Here is a 19,018-nt window from a genome sequence, read left to right on the forward strand (position 1 = left end):
CAGATTAGGCATTAGGGTAAAAGTTTTCTGGCAATAAAGGAAAATAAGCCATCAAGTAGTTTGCGGGGGGGTTGTGGGGTCCCTACCCCTGGAGGGTTTTGTAAACAGATTATACAGACATGTGCCAGGTTTTAGATAGAGTTGATCTTCCCTTGCAGCAGGAGGATGGATTGGTACCTCTCCAGGTGCCATCCAGCTTTTATGCATTTGAGTCAGTGCCTGTGAGGCAGTGGAGCTTGGTATCATGTATTTCTGATTGCAGTCCACCTCCCTTATGGATGCACACTGCACTGACAAGCCCATTAATTTAAATGACAACAGTTTGTACTTAGTTTTTAACTGTGTAGGTGAATTTTTTGCTTATAGGCAGAATAGAAAAGTCAGAATTGGCTCAAGAACCTCCCTATACATTTATGAATGTGGGAACTGTCTTCTTGCATATCTCCAAGTAAACTCATTGCTAAGGCAGTGGACATGTGTGCATCGCCTCACCTGCACATGCATGTGTGAGCCCTGGGGCTTAGAGTGCTGCTGCAAGGCCACATTCTGGCTGCTGCGGTACAGATGGACCCTGCAGCATCTGACAGGATGTGGGGGAGCAGATGAGGTCTGCTACTGAGGAGGGACCCCAGGGGAGCCCCTTTCCCCTCTCCGATCTGCACTGGTGAAGCTGGGAGGTGGCACGGGCACCTTCCTACTGCCAAAATAGCACATTCGGCAGGAAGCCACCACTGTGTCTGTCTTGCCAAGCTGTGAGCTCCCGAGGAATGCAACCCTCGTGCTGCTGCCAGAGACAAGTGGGGATTATAATCTCATTAATTTTCATTAAAAGCCCTGGGAGCCATAAGCGTTAGACTGGATTACAGCGGGGCCAGGGAGGTCACGCTGCCAGTTGTTGGCTCTGGCTGGGAAGGTTTGTTTAGACCAGGCTTTGCTTTTGCTGTGAGCAAGCCCGTGTTTCGCTTCACCTGCGATGTGGATGGGTTTAGGGTGGCAGAAGAGGGATTTCAGTTAAAAAGGTGGGTTTATTATGAATTTCAGTTAAAAAGGTGGGTTTATTATCATTGGATTCAGTGAACCCAACATCATAGAAGTGGAAAACTAAAACCCAAGCAACTTCATAGCATGGGAGTCCTGGGCAAAGCAGAGGACCTTGGGTGAAGGGGAGCTGCACAGCCAGGGGTACCCAGTGCTGATGTTTATTTGCTCCACATGCCCAGGAACAAGGCAACAAACTTCTCACTACATCTCAAGGTATTTAAATGCACACCTTTGTGGCTATAGCTCCTATGTCCCACATTGAGTTAATTTTAATAGTGATTTAAATACTTAAAAAAGAGTTAGGCGCGAGGATAGCCTGTTCACCCTCACCTTGCCAGCTCACAGCACATCTCCAGCCTCCCCTATTTACCTAGTTCCCCAGTGTTGACTGGGGTTTAATGTGTTTTTCTGCCTCCTGAGGGAGACTAGAAGTCCTAAAGAGGATCTTAGTGATCATGGTAATGACCTTGAGCATCCCTCATTAATCCTCAGGCTGCAGATGGGGTCCAGCAGAGGCTTGCAAAGTCTTTGTGATCCAGCATTCAAACCCATTCACCCTCCCTTTCTGAGTCAGGGCATTAAGTCCAGAGTGTTTTGGAGTCTTTGGGGGTTCACTGAGGTCTTTTGGGGTTTGCAGCTTCAGTTTGTGTGCACTGTTGCTTTTTCCACTACAAGGCAGGTATCTTTAGAAAGGTAAGTTTGTTCATGCTTGTGAAGAGAAAATTCATGACAAAAGGTTGGGGGAGAAGAGGGGAACTGGGCTTCCTGAGCCTAGGACTGTGGCCCATGGGGTGGGCAGGCAGACCCCACTGCCACAGCCCCAAGGGCAAGTTTTGGGGTCAGTGTTCATGCTCACCAGTGATGAGGGTGGCTCATGGACACCAAGGTGTGCCTGGCCCCCGTGAGCTCGCCCCTTCTCAGTGCCAGATTTTGGCTGGGGGTCCAGTTTCACCACAGGTTTTGCTGCCCATCCCAGTGCCTAGCATGTCCAGTATCTGCAACCTCATCTCCCCAAGACCCCTCAAGCATGCCAGCTCCTGCCATGAGCCCCAATCACAACGCCCTATGGTGTCACTTGGTGACATGCTTGGTGGCATGGTAGGAGGCCAGAAGAAGGGGAGATAGCTGCTAAGCCCCTTGAATATCTGCAGTCCACTTGCAAATTCCTTTTGGGGTGTGATGCTTGAGCAATACCCCTGTATTGCAAAATCCTTGTGTCACATTTAGCCTTTCAGTAATTGCACTGTATACCTAAGGAGGGCCTGGCTTTAGCTTCCAGCACATCTGTACACCAGCATGGCCAAGCCCAGGAGCAGGATAGAGCAGGTGGAATGCTGCTGGCACTCTTCTTGTTCCACCTGCATTGAACAGATAGGCAGGGGTGGAAAAAAGAGACTGGGTGCAATCAGTGTCACCAGTCAATAAAACCCACTCCTAGCTGAGGCCAGCCTGTATACTTGCCCAAAGAATATCCACCAACACGGTGGTGGGTAAATGGCCAGGGGGTTTAATGGCCAATGATTCCCAGTGGTGGGAGATCTTGGCAGCTCCCTTCAAGAGCAATGGAGCTGCCCCAGCAATGCCTGCTGTGCCCTTCCCTGCCCACCAAAGTGGCACCATCCTTCCCTAGAGAAGCTCTCAGAATGCCACAGCCATCCTTCCCTAGGGAAGCACTGGCCACAGCCCAGTGCTTCCCTGCAAGTGTGCCCATCAGCCCAGGGTGCTCCCAGAGCCCCCAGCACTGCTGACCCTACAAGGGTGCTGGGGAGGGACTCTTCATTAGGGACTGTAGTGACAGGACAAGGGGTAACGGGTTAAAACTTAAACAGGGGAAGTTTAGATTGGATATAAGGAAGAAGTTCTTTACTGTGAGGGTGGTGAGGTACTGGAATGGGTTGCCCAGGGAAGTTGTGAATGCTCCATCCCTGGTGGTGTTCAAGGCCAGGTTGGACAGAGCCTTGGCTGACATGGTTTAGTGTGTGAGGTGTCCCTGCCCATGTCAGGGGGGTTGGCACTGGATGATCTTAAGGTCCTTTCCGACCCAAACCATTCTGTGATTGATTCTATGACCCCTGCCCCGCAGCTGCGCAGGAAGCAGGCCTATGTGGAGAAGGTGGAGAAGCTGCAGCAGGCGCTGACGCAGCTGCAGGCAGCCTGCGAGAAGAGGGAGCAGATGGAGCGGCGGCTGCGCACGCGCCTGGAGCGGGAGCTGGACTCGCTGCGGATGCAGCAGGTGAGGACGGGGTGGTCTGCATGGGGCCTTTGGTATTGCTTTTAAAGAGGGACAGTCATTTGCAGCCCTGCCTGGTGCCACCTTGCTTTGGGGTTCAGGTCGTTGGGCTTCCTTTCCTTTGGCTGTGTCGCGGCTGTGCCATCGCTGGCAGTGCTCAAGGCCAGGTTGGACGGGGCTTGGAGCAACCTGGTTCAGTGGAAGGTGTCCCTGCCCATGGCAGAGGGGTAGAACTAGATGGGCTTTAAAGATCCTTTCCAACCCAAACCGCAATATGATGCTAACTCCTGATCTTCAGCAGAGGATGGTGGGGGGTGCAGGAGCTTGCACCGTATTTGTTCTGGGCAAAGCTGGTTCACAGAAGCCTCTGCCCGTGAGAGATGTGGATACAAGCAGTGTCATCTTCAGACAATAAATTATTTAAATACCAGCACAGCCCAAAATGGGCTAAAGTGTTCCTTTGCATTTCTGTGTATGTCTTCTTTTCCTTTTTGGCAGCCCTGTCCCCTTAGAGCGGTAATATTATGCTTGTATTTTATGCACAGTTACTCCTTTGTTATTCCTCCTCCATCCCCAAGTCCCGAAGTCCAGTCATCTGTGAAAAGGGGAAAGAAAACAGCACAAGGAGGTTACAAGGAGGATGATTTCCAGGCTGCAGCCACACTGAATGCCAAATACAGGGGCATAGGCTCCAGAGGAGAGTGAGCAGATACACTAGGTGTATCAAACCACTGTTTGGGGAAAAAACAGCAACATAAGCAAAACGTGATGCTCTTGTACCTCTGTCAGTGCATGCATCTGCTACAGTACCCTTCCTTATTTATGAGCCATTAGGGGAGACCAAAGCAGCTGTTACACGGAGCTTGTGCTGCCACAAGGCAGATGGGCTGCTCCTGCTGGCAGGATGCAATTGGGATATAGCTCTAAAGCCAGTATCAGTGGTTTGCAGGGTCATGAGGTGCCAGACCTGAGAGCATCCCCTTCTCTCCAGCAGCCCTGAGGCAGGGCAGATCCCCCAGCACCCTTCCAACAGCTCCCTGGAGACCCTTCCCATCCGTATTGGCTTTTCCTTGCTGATGTATAAAGTATTTCTTGCCTTGTCCGCCATGGGCTTGCTGTGCCTGTCTAGTTCAGGTAGCCCTTCTCAGTTGTGCGTAGCCTCCTCTCCTCCAGTTTAACAAAGAGACTACATGGAAGATGACATGCTGATGCTGGTGCAAATGGGAAGACATTTGAGAAGAACACAATTATAATTCAAGTGAAGATAAAACTAGAACTGGGAAAAGTTTTGTTCTGTCTGGACTGGAATATAGGGACAAATCGAGATGTTAGGTAGGATGGGATGGACTGTTACTGAAGTCATTGTCTTGACAGTTCAGGCTATATCTGCTCATTTGGGTAGAAAATTCCTCTGTAACTTACAGATTCCTCCTTCTTAAAATACGTCTTTTGGCACTGGGATTAGCGATTGTATTTGGGGTTGCCATAGTTCTCAAATGCCTGCTCCAGTTCCTTGTGGCAAGTTTTAAGAAGAACGATGCTCTAACTTGTCTCTCCTCAGCTTCAAGAGGAACTTTGGGGTATTTTTTCCTGTTATCATTTATACCTTTTGGTTTGTCAGCCATAATGCTGCAATCAAAATGCTCCAGCTTTTTACTTCAGAGTTGAGTTCTCTGAGTTATCTCCTGATAACTCAGATTATATATAATATATATGTAATATATAATATATATATTCTCAATTATATCTCCTGAAACATTTTCTCATCACAGAGGAAAAAAAAAAAAGAGCTTCTTTTTCTCTTTTTACTGGAGTCAGCAGAAGAGACACAGAACACAAAGAGGCAGCCAGAATTTCTTCTATTCCTGCCTTGTTGGTAACCGAGTCCAAATAGCAGATCTTCATTATCACTGACGCACAAGCTAGGACCAAAACCAATTGAGCATGCAGGGCTGGCAGAGGTTTTGACTCAGAAGATGACAGGCACCAGTGATGTCCCAAGATGACACTTACTTACAGACCAGGACCGTGCTTCCAAAACGTTGCCTTCCTGCCAGAGGTTTGACAGTGTTTTTGCAGGAGCAGCCGCAGCTGTAGTTCCTAAGGGCTGTTCCACATTGCATTTCCAGAAAGCAGCTTCCAAACGTGTCATTACTGCACCAAAGGCAAAGGCTGCAGCCCTCCCCTGGTGTCTCTAGCTTGCCATAAGCAGGAGATAAATGTCTAGAAGGAGGAAATGTGATTTGGAGTATGGAGATGCTGCAGCGCTCGCTGCAGTGTGATGGCACGTGTTTGCCCTTCAACACAGCACTGTGCACTGTGGAGGGTAACAAATATCTTGCATTCTTTATTGGAAAAAAAACATGTTTACTTCTACTGAGTTCTCCCAGAGCTTTGTGCCTGTCCCCTCAGTGTGTACTCATCCCAGTCAACCTCTGCTGAGTCAAGGACTGGATCTCCATCTCCCTCCACTCTTCACTAGCAGTGAGAGGAGCCTGGGACAGCTACCTATGGCACTTAGGTGCTTTAATTAAGTGACTGTAATGGGTAGGATAGATCCTGCCTGAGAGTAATGCCTTACAGCATAGATGCAAAGGGTTTCTCACCCATTGCTGCTTATCAGCATCCCATGGGAGCCACCCTGCAGTGCCTGGGGATCTTCTGCCCCTCTGTTTGGAAACTTACCTGCTGCACCAGAGAAAGCATTAAAGCATCCCCTGAGGGCACAAGAGAGCTAATGTGCCAAAAGGGACAGACATAAATCCATGTCTGGAGTGTTTTCCCAGCTGCTGTTTTAAATAGGTTACATGCAGCTAGGTTACATGTCACAGTTTTTTCTGCTTTTATGTATAAGCCCTCAGGTAGTAACTGCCTCTCCATACTGAGCACTGCCCGGCCATGTGATGAAGTCCCAGCAAGAAGAATAATTTTGAAAGCTTCATTGCTTCTTTTCCTTACCAGCTTTTTTTGCTATCTTTTCCCTTGGCTTGGGGTATCCCATGAAATCCCTGCACATCCAGGGAGCAGCCGGATCCCTACTTCCTTCAGCATGGTCTGAAGAAGCATGTGCAGGCGTTGCACACGTGGTCAACCTGCCTGTCCTCCTACAGCCTAAGGGGTTTAGCCTGGGAGTTCCACCTGCCCTTGTCAGAAGACATGGGGATGTCTCTGCATGCTCCAGGGAAGCGGGAATAAAAGGGTCAGCAGCTCCTGTATGTGACACGGGGTGAGGATCTGTCTGTTTCCACCGGCAGAGGCAGGGCAGCTACCAGGCGAGCAGCCTCCCGGAGCACAATGCCCCAGCCCTGATGGAGCTGGTGCGGGAGAAGGAGGAGAGGATCCTGGCCCTGGAAGCGGACATGACCAAGTGGGAGCAGAAGTACCTGGAGGAGAGTACGATCAGGCACTTCGCCATGAATGCCGCGGCCACTGCTGCAACGGAGAGGTAAGATGCAGCCGTTCACCACACAAAGTGTGGGGGAATAATAAGGAATGAGTGCTTTCTTAGTGCTGGATTTTGCTTGCCTTTCCCTGCTGAGTCAGGCTGCCAAGGTTAATGCACCTCTCTGTGGTGTCATGCCAGTGAGATACAATAGTTGGTTAAGGCAGGATTTACCCTTCTGACCAGGTCCAAAAGTTCATTAAATCAAGGCACCAGATTCAAGCACTGGTCTGAACAGCAACGTCTTGGGCTGCCAGGCACAGCATAGGGAAGGCAGCTCCTCCCCACAGCATCACTGCAGTGAGCAGGGACTGTTGGTGTATGGCTGCATCCATCCCACAGTCTGCAACATGGGTTTTTAACCTAGTTTTAAAAGTCTAGAGTCCTGTCTTTTACCACTTCATTAACCTTCAAAATAAAAAGGTTCTCCTGATAGCTAAGCTAAGCCTCTTTACTGCAGATTACTTCAACTGATTCTTGTGCTTCCCACACATAAACAATGAACAACAGATGACACTGTAACAGCCTCGTAAATACTGAAAGACAGATATCCCCTGTTGTGTCTTCCCTGGCCTGAACTAACTTACTTCCTTCAGCCTTTCCTCACTTGCCCTGGTGTAAAGCCCTTCCCATTCACACAGCATTTGTCTGGTCTGTCTCCACTTTGTGTCAAAACATGGTGCCCAAAAGCACACAAGGCACTGCAGTGAGGCTTTCCACTGATGAGGATGACAACGTAATTCTTGCCTCAGTTTCTTAGAAGCCAAATCCCTTGAAAACATCCTAAAAAGAGATTTTCCTTTGAAACACCATTAAGTGTGTGACTGGGGATGATCCTTTTCTTTTGCACTCCAGTCTAGGCAGGAGTTCCTGTGCTACTGCTCACCTTTTAAAGTGTACGGTTTTGATTCTTGTTTGCAGTGTAATCTTGTTAATTTGGGACCATTTCCCCCGTGAGTCCCGCTGATGTCTGAGCCTGTGTGTCAGGCTGGTTGTTAGCCTCGTTGGGGATAGCCCCCTATTTCAGCATGCTCTATCAGCCGTTAGTTAATGGCATTAATGACTAAACCCAAGCTGAGAGTAGCCCACAGCAAGATGACCCAGTGCCAAAATGACCCATTCTGTTGACAGGCACCCATCGCTAATTTGCTCTTCGAGTGTGGGTTTGGGGTTTTCTTTGCAAGTGCCCATCTCACAGCTTCAGGAACCCAGCTCTCACCGTGTTGACCTGCTGTTTCAGGGACACCTCAGCCCCAAGCCACTCACGCAGTGGCAGCTATGGTGAGAGTGCACTGGAGGTGCGGGGCTGGCAGGAGGAGGAGGAGATCATGCAAGCCAACCGGCGCTGCCAGGACATGGAGTACACGTAAGGGGCTGTTGTGCCAATACCTGCCTGTTGTGTGTTTGGGCTGGGTTCAGATAAACCAGGATGCCCTTCTTTTCCTTCGCGCATGCCTGGAAAGGATGGGCTTAGCTTCACTTTGTTGTGCTCTTCAGCATTAAAACGCAGGTTGAAACGTTGCTGTCATTAGATAACTTCCTCCCTACCTTCCCGTTAAACCTTCCCTGTGCCAAAGATGACCTTGTTATAAAACAGAGGTTGTTCCACTGTTAAAAGTAGGTTGGCACACGAGGAAGCTGAACGCTTGTTTAATCTTGGTGAAAATCCCTCTCTGGAAACAAGTGTCTGGTTGTAAAAGCTGCCGTTGTAATCCCACTCCTACATAATCAGCAACACAAGGGCTTGCCTTTGCCTTGCTCTTCACTCCTTGCCTGCTTATTCCTCCTCCTAGATGCACCAAGTATCTCACATCCAAGTTGTGTGATGGTTGCATTGGCGTTCAGGAACAAACCTGCCAAAGGTAGCACCACAAGCACCACTAAAAGAGATGCATTTACAAGTAGTAGAATGTATAAAATAAACTGTTTGGGGCACAGGCAGTCAACAAGAGTAGCGTTCATTGTTGCAGGTGCTTTTCCTTTTTCAGCACACAAATGGACATGTGGCCGTGTTGTTCAATGAGTTTAAGATCTGGGCAGTATTTTTAATCCAGACTTTTTTTTCCTGGTGAAAAATGGCTTTTTTGATGAGTAAAAATCCCTTCAGAAAGGTTGTGTATTCCTCTGGGATTTTACTGAAAAACTACTCAAAATCTGCTTGTCAGTGTTGGCTTCCCCACAAAAACACTGACACTTGGGTAAAAACCCCAGTCTGCTTCTGCTGCTTGTGGAAAATACCACTGATTGATTGTTTTTACTGGGTTTGGGGTTTGTTTTCCACTCACAGATGCAAGCTAATCCTGATTCCAGGGAAGGAATAGAGTTTTACCATTGGCTTCATTAATGGTAGATTAGGATCTTGTGTTTTCATTGCAAATTAGACAGCTGATTATGAAAACTAATGCTGACATGAAGTTGCTTGCTATCTCCCTTGGATGTGTAGGTTTTCCAGGTGTTTTGCAGGCATTTCAGCTTCACAAAATGCAGTTGCATTGGACTGTGTATTGTCACAGTCAAGCTATAATTATCTGGGTGTCATATTGTATGTGTACAGTTGTATTTTTTGTATAATATGGTTTAATATTCTTTTGCTGTGATTCAGTGTTAATCATTCCTGGAGAAAAGTCTCAGATAATCCTGTTTGTGATTTGAGCGCTTTTGGGGTCTGTGTGAGATTTGACCCTGATGTCTTAGGGGGTGGAAATTGCCTTTGTGTTTGTATTCTGATGGAGAAAGCAGTCTGCTGCCTGGTCAGGATACTGCCCTCATTGCTCCTGCTGGGTTGGTAAAGCCACAGCAATAGATGGGTTCAGGTAACCTTGCAGAAGAGTTCTCAGTTTTGGCTTAGTAGCTAGAAAAGCTGCCTGTTTCAAAGTGCATGGTTATCCTCTGAAGAGTTGGTGGGGGCTGCCTTGTCTGAGTCACTCAAAACCAGAGGGCACGTACCCAGAGACCCATCCTGCTGCCCCAGGGTGGGGATACCTGCCCATATAAGCACTTCTTCCGTTCCTGTTTTGCCAGAATAAAGAATCTCCATGCCAAAATAATTGAGAAGGATGCCATGATCAAAGTCCTTCAGCAACGGTCACGGAAGGACCTTGGGAAAGCTGACAGTGCCAGCCTACGACCGGCTCGGTCCGTCCCCTCCATTGCTGCTGCTACAGGTGTGCATTCACGCCAGACCTCGCTCACCAGCAACCAGATAGCTGAGGAGAAGAAGGAAGAGAAGATCTGGAAGGGAAGCATAGGTGAGCTCAGGGTTTGGTTAAGCTTTGCCTCATCCATCACTTCATCCTAATCCTTCTGCTTGAGCAAAGCAAAAGTGACTTGGCCGTGGCACACGTTGCCCTTGCAGCTTATTTCCAGAGCACTTTCCATGGGCAGAATGTGTGTCCTTGTGCTGAAGTCAAAAAAAAGTCATTTTTAACCTGGCATTTTATCTTAATTGTATTTTGATCCTATTAAATCATTCTGCACTGATTATAGAAGGCCATAGTTGGGGGAAATCCTCCCAGACATAATCAGATGGTGTTTGCAGCTTTGTGGGAGTAAATAACAAATTTGAGCTATGAAGAAAGCCTGGTTAATCAAGAGAGTAAACATCCCTTTGAGTACGAGTGCACAGTGTGAATTGGCTGCTAAATGGGAAAATGAGTATAGAAGTGCCTGTGGCTTGAGGCCACATAGGATGGGGGTATAGAGGCATGCAAGGCTGTGCCAGGGGTAAGTACCACTGGGACAGACATGCAGAGAGGATGCAGGAATAGGCAGCTGCTTTCAAGAGGCTGTTTTGAGGGGGAAAAATCATGTGGCTGACAGGAGAGCAACAGGCAGCATCAAGGGGAGAAGCTAAGCCAAGCTAAGGTTTAGAGACATAACCAGATCAGTGCCCTATAGTTCTGTGGTAGGATGGGGTTGACAGCACTTACGTTTGAGCTGGGGTGTGACTGACCTCCGTGTGTTTTCAGGGCTACTCTTGGGGAAGGAGCACCATGACCATTCATCAGGCCCCTCACTGCCTCCACCCCTGCCCTCCTTGTCCTGCATGCCCATCCCAGCACCGGTGGCCTCCCATGCGAAGACAGGCAGCAAAGACAGCAGCACCCAGACGGACAAAAGCGCCGAGCTCTTCTGGCCTGCCACTGCCTCCTTCCCTGGCCGTGGACGGCTGGGTACCACCCCATCGCACAGCCCAGCTCCACGGCCCCCGGGGACACGAGGGACCAGCGAGAAACTGGGTGAGATCTGCTGGACCCCAGTGTGAAACGCCAGCATCCACACCCAGGGTTGTCATCAGACCCCTACAGACGCCCAGCACTGATGGAGGGGGGTGATACCTTACAGTTTGTAAGGCGGTGGGGAGATTTCTTCAGGGAAGCTAAAACTGCAGAGAGAAGGCTTTCCAAGGCTGCCTGCTCTGGCTTTGCAGAGCTTCATGCTCCTGTAAAGCTCCACTCACCTGTATCAGGCAGAGTTTCCAATCAGTGCAATTATTCATGCTGCCAAAGGTAAAACTACAGTGTCACACCTTGAAAATACTCCACACTTGCTTATGGACTCAGACCCTTCTCTTGTTTTCAATCTAAACGTGGTTAGTGAAAGCACCATTTTCTTCCTAATTGATTTTAAAGAAAACCTGGAGGGAAATAGTAAGGAGGAAGTGGAGATTCAGGGAGGAGGGATTAAAGAAATACAATTCTAATTATTATTTGAAAGGTGGAAGCTGCTGGTTTGCACCCCAGCAAGGGAGACATTTATTTTATACATAGTATTTTTAAAAAGCCCATTTCCTATATATTCATCTCATCTCAAAAGCAAGCCTTCCTTCTGAAAATGTGCCAAGTGTTATTAATAGGGCTGAATATCACTGATTCCTTGAAACTCCGGATTGCTGTGTTTTGGGCAATCCAGATTGGAATTTATTTCCAGGTACTCTGAAACAAGCTTTTCCTGTTTATAAGAAATCAGAGTCCTTTTTCTCCCTGAATTTGACTGTCAAGAGCTATGGTGATGAAGATAAACACCTAACAACATCTATCATACATTGTGATAATTCGCAATACACATTCTGTTATCCCATCCCACTGGCAAAGCAATACATTTGAGATTAAACTACCTATCTGATTATTTGTGTACTGCCTTCATGGTGTTTAAAACATCCTAAATTTTGATGCAGAATAGGAGTAGAATGATGCAGATAGGAATATACATGTGGAGAGCTACCATGGATCAGATGGCAAGTGGTTACTTGGTAAAGTGATGTAAGCCTTTGACAAATGCCTCTTTCTCTCTAGGGCCACAGCTAAAGAGCTGCTTTGATCTGTATCTCTTAAATAGCATCTTTGTGCCTGCCCTTGGCGTCTGTGCACACCAACACAGTTACTGTCATTGTGCAGGGAATTGAGCAGTACATGTTCTCAGCCTCCTTGTCCAATATGACTTTCAGTATGTAGGACATACAGTTAGAGAAGTGCCCCACCATCACCCCCCCAAAAAAAATGTGTTTATTTTTGCTTCAAACATTTTGCTGTTGAATTTGAGCTGGAAACCAGCTTTCCCTTCTTTCCCATTGCAGAGAACTCCAGCCACGGGAAGCTGCCCGACAGCAAAGGCAGAGTGAGCAGCTTGCTCCACAAGCCCGAGTTTCCAGATACAGACATGATGGAAGTCCTCATCTGAGCAGAGGACGGCGTCTCTGGGGATTTTTGTGCATACAGCCAGGTCCGAGATGGTCCTTGGTGTGCAACGCTTAAGAACTAACCCTGAGAGCATGAAGAAAGAAACAGAAAGTTTGTGCCCAAATCAAAGCTTGAGTCTGGTATGTTGAGACTTTGGACCAGGCGAGGAGTCAAGAACGCTGAAGAGGAGCGATGAAACAAACGTGGGGTTTTCTGAGCAGAAAGGGGCATTGAAGATGGAAAATGGCACGAGAAGGGGATCATTGAGGCAAAAGGAAACTGCATTTTCTGGTGTAAAGAGAAGGTATCGAAGTTACAGACTGGGTGCACACCGCTGCTCTGTTTGCCTGCCTCTCTGCAGCTGGGACAGGGAGTGAAATCCAGGCTCTTTAGAGGCCAGAGGGAGTTTGTGAATAACCCAGGAGAAACTTGCATCTTCCTCAGTATCAGTTAACTTCTCTAAAGTATTTGCTGCTTAATCTCTGTGAATAATTGGTCCTTAGGTGTACACGGGAGGCTCTTGTGGGTATTTGTTTGAAGTGGTGTGGTTTTCCTGGGCAGGCAGGTCAGGTGCCTCTTTCCTGGCTGGACAAGTGTTGCTCTTGGAGCTGGATTTACAGTGCAAATATTCGTGTCTTGCAGTCCTGGAGCTTGCTCCGAATTCTGGTTTTGGTAGGAGCAGTTGTTGGATGGAATTCCCATAGAGGATGAATGTAGAGGGGGGAGGAAGGCCCTACTGAAGCAATGGGAAGGCTCCAGGAGGGAAGGTTGGGGTAGGATCCTAGCAGCTCTCTGAAGGGCTGTGTGTTGCATTCAGAGGGGTGTGTGTTTTCAGTGGAGTTAAGATGAGTTTGCTTGTGAAGATGCCTCTTACTGTGCACTGGTTTGCAGTAGTGGAAGAATCAGTGTGTTCGTGGTAAGAATGGGCTTTTACCTTATTCTCAATGCCTACAGCCAAATCCTACCTTCCTTGAGAATACAAACCTGCCGTTCAAGCTGACATGGGGCTGGGCACTAAGGGGTGTAGGATCAGGCCAGGAAGGGTTTAACTGCAAAGTAGTACATGAGCATCCTCGTGTTTGCTGTGCTGAACTGCAGTTTCTTTCCACCTTGTTTTACCCAGGGTGGAAATGGGTCATTTTCAGCTCAGTCCCTGATTCCTGTAAGAGGTAGTGACTGTGAGGCAGCCAACTCCCCAGCTGTGTTATTCATGGCATGCCATTTGCTTCGTACATTGCACATGCCAATAGGGAGGTTTTCCTCTGTAAGATGTTTTTGTGTTGGCTTTGCTGTTCCTGAACCTCGTAGTGCACTGTAGTGACACTGCGAAGACCTTGTCTTTGGGAAAAAGGGTGATGGGATTTTGTGTGAAGCTGCCAAGAGTGGAAGAGTGATGGGTGCTGGAAGTAACTGTGTGCTCAGGGCTAACTCAAGGCCACCCCTTCTTGTAGGTATTAAATCAGAGCCCTCGACTGTGAAAACACCAGGCACTTTAAACTCTGCTTTCACTGAAAACTGAAGTCCTCAAAGCCTTCAGGGGCCAGAGCCATGCACTCAACACTGCCTGGCTGATGCCTTTGGTATTTCAAAACCAATTGCTATGGTAAATCTATGCACTTACTTTTGTGTGTACATAGAATTAGATGTGTCAGTGTCTCCCTCTTCCTGATTTTTGCACTTGTTAAAGTAGTGGTAGGCAGGTTGTGCAGGCAAGTGAGCTGTGCGTTTCAAGTATTAGCAGCTTTGCATTGTGAAACCAAATGTGTAAAACCCTTGGAAGATGTTATGCAGCTTAATATATGCCGTGTAAAATGGGTATATTGGGTTTGTGTTTTTCTCTAAACTTAAATGTTGTGTTTGCATAAAAGCTAGGCCCATGAGTGGCATCAGTGCTTACCCACCTCTGTGGCCCTTTCTCAAATGTCTGTGGTAGGAGGAGAAGAGGAAGCAAAAGCAAGGGAGTACAGTGATGAATATTTCATTTCATTTCATCATGTTTCTCCAGGAAATAAGGATACCGAGGTGCTTGGAAGCCCTTAAGCATTCTATTACCAGTTGAATTATTTCTTTTGATGAAACTGCTTAACAGGGTGTGTGCAGGCAGACAGCTCGGCATCCAGCAGAAACAGTGTGGGATCAGCGTGCATGATGTGGCTTTCAATTATGTTTGGTAGTGATTCAGCTCAGCTTTTCCAAGTCAGCTAGAGTACAGCACTCCTCCTCCTCATAGAGACAACGCTCCCTCCAGTTCCTGCTATCCAAAGGTGTGTTACAATTGATGCTGCCCCCAGATTCATGGTCACCTGCAGGCAACTGGTCATTGGAGACGATGGTATAGTCAACTCCTCTTGTAGGCAACAGCTCAAATAAACCCAAAGGTTCATTCTCCTTTATCATGTTGAACTCAAGAGATGTTAGTTTTCCTGGAGGGAACGTCTGGAGGACCAGTGGGTCTCCCCTCAGCCCGAGCACGAGCAGGACCTGCATGGAGTATTACTGCCATGTATCAGCCCCTCTCAGCAGAGTGGCACAACTCCATTTGTGCTGGTTTTCCCACCTCTTGGAACTGTTTTGTGTTTGGGGAAACTGTGCTGTAGCCATTCCAGGTGACTTTGGTAACTCGTTGTAAAATACTGTCATTTTTTATTGTTGTTGGTTGTATAGAGAAGTGGGTATACAGTGTTGTACAGCTGGAGGGTTACTTGTACATAAGGGGGGAAGTGAGGAAAGTTATGTGTCACCCCCAGCAAATATTGATATTGTTGGTCAGCCAAAGATTTCTTATTCTTTGCTGTTTAAACTTGTGCCTTAATATTGTATATAATAAATGTATAAACACGTTTATTTTCCCACTTTTCCAGTGTGAGTATATCGAGTCCTCAGGAAGAAAGGACTTCTTAAACAGCTGAAGGTTTGCACACCACATGCTAAGACTAAGAAGTGGTACCTCAGGATTCTTCACTGGGAAGGTGGTGAGGCACTGGAATGGGTTGCCCAAGGAAGCTGCGAATGTTCCATCCCTGGATGTGTTCGAGGCCAGGCTGGATGGAGTCTTGGGTGACATGGTTTAGTGTGAGGTGTCCCTGCCACCTGGAACTGGATGATCTTAAGGTCCTTTCCAACCCAAACCATTCTGATTCTGTAACTGTGAGGTTGCCTCATCTCTGTTTTTCATAGCTGTTCACGAAAGACCCACAGCATGTGCCACCAGTAGGTGTATGTGGGCATGAAATCTGTGGGTCTGTGAAGCAGAGCTTTGCCAAGCAAGAAGAGCAGGATTTTACCAAGATCATCTTCACTGAAGGAAATGAGGGTGGAAACTGAATGAGACGCTTTTGTATAGCACTCACATTGATATATTTTTGTTCCGGAGGGTCTGGGGCTTCTTTATTTGGCAGGTTGGATCAGTGTGAGTGAGATACCCAAATACCTCGTAGATCTAGATATTCCTGAGTTACTATAACGTCTTCAGTAAGGCATATAGATCAGATCCTGTTTCAAGGTGTTGGGCAGGCAAGGGGAATGCTCCTGTGGAAATACTGCTCTATGTTTGCTTATGCAACTGGAATAAATGGGGGGAGGGAAGCAAAAGTTACCCAAGTGCGTGGCTCAGAGTGAGTAAGGGAGGTTTGCTCAGCAGGCTCTCACATGCTCTTCAAAGTGTCTGTTAGAAAATTCCTGAACCACGTCCCAGGGAGCTGCAGGCATGAAAGGCATGAAAGCCATTAAGGGCATCTCTCCCCTATGGGTTCTCCTCTGCTTGTCACAGCCTCCTCTCCCTATATCCTCACACATGTTAAAAACCCATCCTGCCCTGGGCAGCACTGTGTCAGTGAAGATGTAGGGGCTCTGCAGTAACTTGAGCAGTGGTTTGCTTCACCCACATGCCAGCACCTCGTGTTCCCTCTGCGAGCAGGCCCATCTGAATACTCCATCTTCGGTGGCAGCTGAAGTGTTTGTGGTGTCTTGGCTCTTTACCACCAAGAGCAAAAATGTGGTGATTGCTGAGATTGTGGCTTTTTAATGGGTACGATTTGACAGGAAAATCTGGGGCTTAGCTTGGTGTTTGAATGCCATGGAGAAAAGAAACTAATAGAGGCCAAAGCAGTGTTGGGGTGGAAAGGCTCATGACCAGCTGTGTTCAGGTATAACAAGGAGGAGGTTTATTCTGGTTTTGGGTTGTGTTTTCAGCATGGATCCTCAGCCAACGAGAGCATCCCTGTAAAGCTGTCTCCAGGTTAAGTACATTTTGCATATTAACCTCAGACAAAACCATGCAATTGAGAGTCCATTTGTTTAAATGTTAAGATCCCCTATTACTCCGTGTTCCCCATACTGGGCAGTGGTCCCCTCACTTGCCGCATATAGGGAGAGTGCTCAGAAGAGCTAACAATATCAACAAAATTGCTATTTTGAAGCATTCCAAAATCACAAGTCAAGTCCCACCCAAAATGACTGGACCTTTTCAGTCCAATTAACTTGGATTCAGTGCACTATACAGCTGTGATGTCTTCTCTGCTTTGGTTTGGCACCACATCCAGGGCTCTCTCCTCCCTGCATTGTGGTGCAGCAAATGTACAGACAGCAGTGATTTGAAACAGCATCCTTGGGGAAAAGCTGTGATTTCTCACATCATTAAGTACTTCTTGGGGCTGGATTTGAGGCACACTGCAGTGAAACGTGGGCAAAGTGCAGGCATCATCACCAGCAGGAAGGATGCTGCCAGGGGTCTGCTTGCATTCAGGATCCCCAGTCTGGGGTCTGGATGCAACCCAGCAAGGCAGTCTGGGTCTGAGCATCCCGTTGTGTTCCTGCACCACCCTTAGCCAGGTTTGTGGGTACCCTGTAGTGGATGAGCTGCTCACGCAGACAGCAGGGGTTGGGTTGGTGCTACCTGGTGGGTCTGTGCTGGCCACCAGCCTGCAGTGGTGAGGGTTTGAAAGACCCCAATCCCCATCTCCTTATGGGTCTGTAGCTCCTATTACAGAGATGACAGAAATTCAGGAAGCAGCCTTCCTCTCTCCCATGGTGCAGGAATGCTGTTTGAATGTCAGCCTTGGAGGGGGGCAGCACAGTGCAGGGGTGTCCCTAAGGCCATGTGCTGGGCTTGGTCTCACCCCTTGAATCCCAGTACTAAAACCAGTGGACCCAGTGGTTCCACAAGGTAATAACCCCCCTCTCTGCAGCCCAAAGCAAAGAGGGAGAACAGGGTGTAATGTGCAGCAGTGCGATACCTGCCTTAGGGCTGGGTAAAACACAGCAGCTGTCATTGTCCCTGCAGTGATTAATGTCCATCCAGACCTTCACAGCCCTGTAAAACCAACCGCGAGTGCCCAGCATTCCTGAGCTATAAAAGGCACAGGAATTCATTGACTCGAGGTATGAAACTCCACAAGCTGTTTTATTTCATACCAGCCACTTCAGCTTCACATGAATAAAATATCAGTGCACATATTTTCCAGAGTAACCCTGCATGGCCTCGCTGCAGCCCGCACCTCGGTCTTCTGCCAGCATCCTCACTTTGATGTGAAATAGGGCAGTGATGAGAGATGACACCCAGGTCCACATCGCCCCCATATCTTACAGGGGGTTGAGACCCCATGACTGGATGGGAGCTTCTGTTTTCCTGCATACAACTTGGAGGGGCAGTGGCAGAGCTATCAGCAGCCTAAAAGCTGGAGGATGGCAGTGCCCCCCCCCCCCCCAGGAGACCATGCCTGCTGTAGCGTGAGGTGTCCCTGCCCATAGCAGGGGGTTGGAACTGGATGAGCTTTAAGGTCCCTTCCAACCCAAGCCATTCTGTGATCATGGTGACTTCCCTGCCTGCTCAGTGGCCTCTTTGTCTCCTGTTCACAGCCTTCCCCAGTGCCAGCCTGCCCTGGGAGCAGAAGTGGGGTGGGCAGCAGTGACCCTCCAGGCATGTGAAGCTTCCCAGAGGACAGCTGGGCTCCGGGAGAGGATGCAGGACCATGGCAGCAGCCAACATCCCTGTGCAGGCCCCAGCTTGGGACTTGATCAACCCAGGCAGAAGTCCCACTGGGTAGAAGCTGTGAGAGGGAGAATGGTGCTGCAGGGTGTGAGAAGGTGGAGGTCCCCTCATTTTTAAGAAGCCCCTTTCTGGTAGTCTCGCTCTTACAACCGCACTGTGATTTGGTCCACATGGAAGAATTGCTGCTCGGGGGGTGAATTCCACCCGAGTTCAGAGCACACCCAGCAGCAAGTACGCCAAGCACCAAATCCAGTGGGTTTCTGCTCTCACTGGAGGACCAGTGGCCACCATGACTTTGCTCTGATGCTGTCTATGCCCCAGGCCCATCAAAGCAGTCCCAAGACCTGATTCCTCCTTGGGGAACATGGAGCACCTGAACCCCAGGACTGTCGAAGGAGCAGGATCAGCCTATGCCATCATCCAGGTGCAGCAGGAAGCCGCTGACCTCTCCTTGCCACTGGTGAAGCAGGATGCAGGGATGGAGAGCCCCCAGGGGTTGGAGAAGAGCCTGTGGATGGGGACATGGCTCACCTCACACCCACAGGGAGCCCATGTTGTGTGGGTTTGGCCCCAATTAGGTTTGGGGTTGAAGTGGGTTAGAGAGCCAAAGCCACCGCCTGCACAAACCCATGTCTGGG

General features: G+C 48.5%; 1 protein-coding gene across 4 annotated transcripts in view; it reads left to right on the top strand.

Moving 5' to 3' along the window:
- AMOTL1 (angiomotin like 1) overlaps positions 1–15,240 on the top strand; it is a 66,683-nt gene extending 51,443 nt beyond the window's left edge. For 3 of the 4 annotated variants that reach the window (XM_062639348.1, XM_062639347.1, XM_062639350.1), the window contains 6 exons: positions 3,125–3,274; positions 6,526–6,716; positions 7,954–8,079; positions 9,735–9,961; positions 10,682–10,951; positions 12,289–15,240. In XM_062639348.1, coding sequence (XP_062495332.1) covers positions 3,125–3,274; positions 6,526–6,716; positions 7,954–8,079; positions 9,735–9,961; positions 10,682–10,951; positions 12,289–12,392 — 1,068 coding nt within the window. In that variant the 3' untranslated portion in view covers positions 12,393–15,240. The remainder of the gene's footprint in view (positions 1–3,124; positions 3,275–6,525; positions 6,717–7,953; positions 8,080–9,734; positions 9,962–10,681; positions 10,952–12,288) is intronic. The other variant, XM_062639349.1, reaches the window with a different exon arrangement.
- The last annotated feature ends 3,778 nt before the right edge of the window (positions 15,241–19,018 follow it).

This window comes from Pezoporus occidentalis, unplaced genomic scaffold (assembly GCF_034315485.1).
Source record: "Pezoporus occidentalis ecotype Australia unplaced genomic scaffold, CSIRO_AGI_Poc_V1 ctg6, whole genome shotgun sequence".
In the NCBI taxonomy this organism is placed as follows: domain Eukaryota; kingdom Metazoa; phylum Chordata; class Aves; order Psittaciformes; family Psittacidae; genus Pezoporus; species Pezoporus occidentalis.